This window comes from Bombus terrestris, chromosome 13 (genome assembly GCF_910591885.1).
Source record: "Bombus terrestris chromosome 13, iyBomTerr1.2, whole genome shotgun sequence".
In the NCBI taxonomy this organism is placed as follows: Eukaryota; Metazoa; Arthropoda; class Insecta; order Hymenoptera; family Apidae; genus Bombus; species Bombus terrestris.
Genome location: NC_063281.1, coordinates 4,882,640 through 4,889,290, shown reverse-complemented (window position 1 = coordinate 4,889,290; position 6,651 = coordinate 4,882,640). Strand labels below are relative to the sequence as shown.

Sequence of the window (6,651 nt, the reverse complement as noted above, 5' to 3'; positions counted from 1 at the left end):
TAACGATGACGTATGAATAGATAAAAATGAACTTTTATAAATATAGAATACACAGGTAACGCATGAACGTGAAACGTAATTGTTGGAAAAGTATTTTATCTACAGGAATTTCAAATTCAAGATACTTTTTTTATTATTCATTCTACGTTAGCAAGTTGTTCTAGCACAATGACGGCTAATTTCATTTGGAGCCTAATTATGCAGAGGTATGTTACGTGTAACAATCTCATACTCGTGTTATCAAGTTTTTCTCCATTTTAATTTAAAATTGTATACGTGTTCTAGTTATATGTACGTTATACACGTAATTCTTGTTATATGTATGTATATTTAAAGCAAAGAACGATAAGGAGTAATGTGTTTATCATAAGAATTTTTAATAAATGTTTATTATCGTGCACTTGTTATGTACAAAATGTAATCTCATTTGGCGACGTGGAGGAAATTGTTAAAGGAAGCGAAACGTGAATTTATAGATTAGGCTGGTCGGATTGTGGTGGATGCGATCTGATGTATTCAAGAGCCCTTTGAATCAACGGAGAAACAACTGGAATATGTTCGCCCTGTGGTTGGAATCCGTTATGATCGGCAACGTATGTCACCTTAATTGGTGTACCATCAGGGGATGTATATTGATACTGTCCTTGGGTAACAACAACGGGTGCGCTCCTTACATCTGTCACCACTGGATTTCCACTTTCAGAGTGAGAAATTCCATTATCTGTTTCGTAGGAATAAGAGTAAGATCCGTCAGGCGAAATATCTTGAGATTGTTTGACGATAACTGGTTGATGCTCAGACACATCAGCCGAAGCCATAGCCAACATAGCAACAGAGATCACTACCTAAAACAAAAGTTTCATGCCTTTTATTAATATGCCAATTATAAACATAATATTATTCTCATGAATTTGTAGATACAATATTATATTATGTACTTAGATATTAATACATATTTAGATGGATATTTACATCAGATTTAATAGAAAAAATCATCTATACATTTACGTTAACTATTTACTGTATTTTTAAATTAAATTATGCATAAATTATTTAATATTTAAAATGGGGCAAAGAAAAGTTAACAATGTTTAAGCGTTTATAGCGAATCGTTCTGTGATAATAAACATTGTAAAACGATTTTAATAAGATGAATAACTCTGGATGATGATAGGGCTAAACAACAAGAACACCGTAAAGGCTTGAACAAAGACGCTTGACATTTGCTAAAAGCCAGAAATTGAGGAAGTAAAATATAAATATTTCGAATAAAGAGCAGGTAATGTATAAAGTATAGTTATATATATAAGATTTATGTATTGTAAAGCTTGAGTTAATAGTATAGTTTTTTACAAAATGTGTTGAATATTTAATTATTATATTGGAATCGTTAACTTCGACGTTTTAATATCGTAAATTTTTTAATTCCCAAAATATGTGTAGAGAGAAAATATCAATTTCGCAAAACTTACTATCATATATACTTTTGTATTTTTCGATAGTGTTTAATATAAATTTATTTATATAAAATATACATCCTATTGCATATAGACATATTACATATTCTATAATATTTATTATTTTGTTTGTGAAATCATTTTCATAGAAAATGCAACGAAGAATATAGCGTGTTTCTAAAGTTATACAAATGTAAGAAGTTTTAATAATTGATAGAATAAAAATAAAGGCAATAAAGTTAATACAGTCAGAAAAATGTGAAAAAGAAGACTCACGAGAAATTTCATTTTGAAAGATAGCTGGTTGTTACCAGATGCGAATCCAATGGAAGAGATTGAGATTTCGAATGTGGTTTCTGTGTAACACGAATGCCCTTTTATACGAAACTTTGGACATCGCTTTCGCCGAATATTATATTATTCGAAAAAGAAGAAGCTACAGTTGATGAGGATGAACGAAAGGGGGAGAGAAAGAAAGAGAGAGAGAGAGGAGAGAGAGAGAGAGAGAGAGAGAGAGAGACAGGAATATAAGAAGATGACCCCATCAGACAAGCAGAGAACTCTGCAAAATTTATTCGTTGGTTTGACATTTCCATGTTGCCTAAATCGATTGCTTCTATAACCATATACATACATATATTAATGTAACTTTTGACTATTATTAGCTCTGCCGTATATATAGCATAGTACGTTTTAAAATCGTATGGGTTTGCATCGTTATGTTATTTTAGAGCAACGTAGACATACATTCTTCATAATTATTGATATAAGACAAAATGATTGATCAGAGAAGTAGAATAGGATATAATTTAAGCATTTCATAATTATGTAATTTGAAACTATATTTACTTTCCAAATGCATATATCATGTCTTTTTGAACCTTGTCGTTTTGTTCACTGATTCGCGCACACAAATTTATATTTATATATTCATATCTCGTTTTAATCAAATACATATTTCGAAAAATGCAATAGATACGGATAAATATTTTCATATAATAACAACAAAAGTGTTAAGTAAAGCATATTCTCTATAATTTAAATTTCTAATTTAATTATTTTTATTAATATTATACAATAATGTACATATATATATATATATATTTGTGTGTGTGAATGAGTGAACAAGATGAAAAGAATACAATTATAATATGATATGATTATAAAACATGTACATATTGGAATGCTATTAGATTTTTATTGCTATGTATATACCGAAAACATTGCTACATACATATACACGTTTAATTTTGATTGGTGATCGTAAAAATATCAAACGTCATGCTTGGAAATGTTACGTAACAGCCTTCTCATTCTTGAATACCTCTTTCATCTCTAATAGAGATGATCGTATAGCTTTTTTTAGTTTGAGTAAAAATAACCTCGTGGCTTAAAAAAGTGTAAAAATTTCAAGCAGTTTTCACGCAACAAGCCATTATTATCTTGCTTTAATTTTGTTGTAAAATTTATAATAGGACCATTTACCCTGCGTTTTGCGTGTGTACTTGTCATCGCGTGTTTTCATTTATTCACCCCACGAGAGATTTCTAACGCTAAATTCGGCAGTTAACTTAATTCGGTTAATAGTAGTTATTAATTTATTACACGTTATCTAAAGCGTTCAATGCAATCGAAGAATTCAGTTTAGTAAATAATTTCTGATAATATGTCAATAAAACTAATTTGCACTAAACGTTGGGCAACATAAGGCAACGTAAATCAAGGTTTTCGTAAAAAGGAAAAGAAATCTATTGAGTTTTCTAAATGAAATCATGCGCTGTTTTCCATATTATTATACGAGAACTATAGTAAAATCAAGTAATGCACACTAGAACACTTATTTACTTATATGCTCTCCAAATATTTCCTTATTTTAAGTTTCGTATCTTTTACAACGATTGAACGATTAAACTGTGTCAATTATCGAAACTTTATGCCACGATGAGTTTAAGGTTTCTTAATACGTGCAAATAGACGAGAAAAATAGACATAATAACTGCAACTTCGGAACAATGTAGTATGTATTGACGGACCAATATCCCTATTTATATGTTCGCCATTGTGCACCGTGAACATAACAACTCAACGAGCATAGTTTACTACGAGGATGTTTACTTTCGCGTATTGAAACTAAGAAGTTTCTTCTACCAAAGTTAATATTTTTAACTGTAATTATTATAATTCGGTTGCGTGTACATACAGAGTGTGTATCAATAAGAATTACTGTCTAAAGTAACTCGTTATCTATTGTTCTTATCGTTTTAAATGACTTTAATGAATTTTACGAATTAAAATGAATTATGTTGATTGCAAGGGACTCGTCGGATGGATGCTATTTTACTTTCTGTGATATCAAGGTGACCTGGAGTTTCCTGAATGGCACTGTATATATTTTGTAACACCAATCGGTCCAGTTGGTCCATTCGTCTTTAGAAAAAGGCGTTATTTTAACCTTAATTTATTAAATTTAAAATATGTAAGATAAAGTCGAAGAATAGCGCTTTACGTCTTTTTCTGTCATTCGTACATTAAATTTGACAGATCATAGTTAAGACATATGTCAAACTAATAGTTTTTCGGTATAAATAGGTTAATACCTTTTCGCAGAGAATATCCAGTTTCATGGTCTAATGTAATAAAAAAATATACCATACCATTAAAGAAACCAAATATCACCTTGATACGGTAGAAAATATAAGATGTAAAAAAATAAAATAACATCTACCCGATGAGTTCCTTGAAACGCAACATATGGTAATCAGTTGTTTTAGATTGGCTCTCATTGTATATACTATTACCTTATTTCTAAAAGTTACTTCGTTGTTGTATTTATTTCATTAGCTTTTATATAAATAAACATTTACAAAACTATTTATCGGATTATATGAGTTAGCCGCAGAAGAATAGTTGAATCGGAGTAATTGCGTTACAAATTTCAGTGTTGAATAAAAAATTCGAACGATATGCACGCATTACATCAATGTTCTCGGAAATAATAAAATAAACTAATAAAATAAATTAAAACAAATAAAATATTTCCCAGTAAATTAGAACCCTACTGTATTTAGTATTGGTCAAATAAAATGTCATCTTTAAATACTATTTTAGAAATGTTTTCCAATAAATAAAACATTTCACTTGCAAAATTACACGTATGATCTAAAATAAAATTGAAATAACGTTTTACTCAGCATTGTGTCAAATAAGCTTTCATTGAATAACAAATTGATTGGATATTGCTTTGTATATTTACATTCGGATGTATCCAATCGCACATCTGAAACGATACTGGAAAGTTTCTTTCAAGGCTAGACATGTGACGCTTTGATACGGCACTAGACATTCTCCGCCGACCATTAGTTGACCGATTAGCTTCTATCATGATGTACATACATACATTGTGACTAGAAACAATCGATGAATTGTCAAGCGATTTTCCTATAAAAATTGTCATGTAAAAAATTTGTGGAATAAGTCTTCACACACTTTGCCTAGAAAAGTGATCGGTTCCTTGAATTGGATTTTTTCCTGTTTGGTTTAAATTCAAAAGTTTACCACTTTCTACGGTAAGATACCGTAAATGTGTACAATATATTTGATGCGTCTGTTCAGATGGTTGGTTCAGGTAGAGTATTTCGAATAGGTGTTCCTGCTTTGTTTGGTACTAACTAGCGCAGACAACTTAGTGAAACAGAGGGTTTGTTTCAGCCTACTTGATTAACTTTTATACAGTGTAAGCCGGGATCCGTGAGAATAATTCTGTAATGCGAAAGAATGAGTGGTATATACTATGCAAAAGGGATGGGATTCTTTCGGTCGATCGGATAGGCCATGTACGTATTAACAGCAAACCTAAGATCAAGAGACTGTGTTTTCGGTGTCAAAGTTGATAGAACTGATGATTAATCAGAATTTGTCCTGCTCGCCACTCTCTGGTAGTTGTGAACTGAAGGAAAATTACTGGTTAGAGGTATATGCATAAGAGAAAATTTTGGAACTCTACGAGTTCCATCTCTAGCATACACTATCTTCCTGAAGATGTAAGTTTTATAGGTATTTGAGCCGTTTATAGCATCTGCTACAATTTGTAGAAACGTGTTGGTGCGATTAGCTAAATTCGCATGAAAGATTTACGACAAACACATTTCTTTCGATCGTTTTACCATTCGTTCATTCTGTCTACCAGAACACCTTGTTATTGACACTCTGTCTGATTTTCTTGATTTGCAAGACCTGGCTTCTTTTATATTAAGATTCTTGTGTGTAATAGGCGTTCATGTAATTAATTAATTTACGATCCGCTTTTTTTATTGTTTTCTTTTTTATTTCCTCTTGTTGGTACACTTCCATAATTCCTTGGTTACTGCGGCTAATCTCTCTCACATGTAATACTCTACTTCTTTTCCTTAGTAATCCTGTGTTTGAAAGTTAATCTTGGATTTGTTATTGCAATTTTTGCACAGAATATATTGTTATTGGTTTCTTTGTGCATCTATGATTAATATCCTATTTTTATCTCAAAATACACATAAGCGATCGTCTACAATTAATATATGGATTTATACTAATTTGCTTAATGCAACGTAATCTAGAAATCCAATACTGCCCAGTAACATTTTTTAAACTAGATACGTTGGATATATTTCATGTTTGAGACAAGTAAAAACATATGAGGGAGTAAATTATTAGGTTGTGGTACAATTATTCCTATTTTGTCATATTTTAAGATTCGATATTAATTTAAGGTCATTTCGATTATTTGTAAACTAGTGATTTCATTGTGAAACGAACTTTTTTCTAATGACTAGCATAGATTCGAAACTAAATTACTTAGTACTTAGTAGTCCCGTACTTAAATCAAAACTCTTTGTATCTAACTGCATCCTAACGTTTACTTTACCATAAAACACGGTGAGTATCGTTTCACGTTTTCCGAAGATAAGCATTCCTTATACAACGCTGCTAATCTTCGCTGTTATGTGCTATGTTGCTAGTTACGTTGACGTTGCACTATTTTCGGTTGGCCGTGATCTATCAAACCGAAACCAATACCGATACTTTTCTTTAAAAGAAGCTGGTTGTCTTTTTCGCGCATATATTTTCTTATTATATAAACTATCGTCGAACGTCTAACAATAAGTTGTAAACAATAGGAGCACGCGTTACGTACACATTCTTCTGATTCGCATTTCAT

The 6,651-nt window shown here is 31.0% G+C and overlaps 1 protein-coding gene across 1 annotated transcript; it reads right to left on the bottom strand.

Annotated features, from left to right (window-relative positions):
* Nucleotides 1-371: 371 nt before the first annotated feature.
* On the bottom strand, nt 372-1,868 carry LOC100644305 (larval cuticle protein LCP-17-like). Its single transcript, XM_003399975.4, has 2 exons — nt 1,734-1,868; nt 372-845 (listed from the first exon to the last, which is right to left on the bottom strand). The coding sequence occupies exons 1-2, from the start codon at nt 1,743-1,745 to the stop codon at nt 471-473; spliced, it is 387 nt and encodes a 128-aa protein (XP_003400023.1). The 5' UTR covers nt 1,746-1,868; the 3' UTR covers nt 372-470.
* Nucleotides 1,869-6,651: the final 4,783 nt, after the last annotated feature.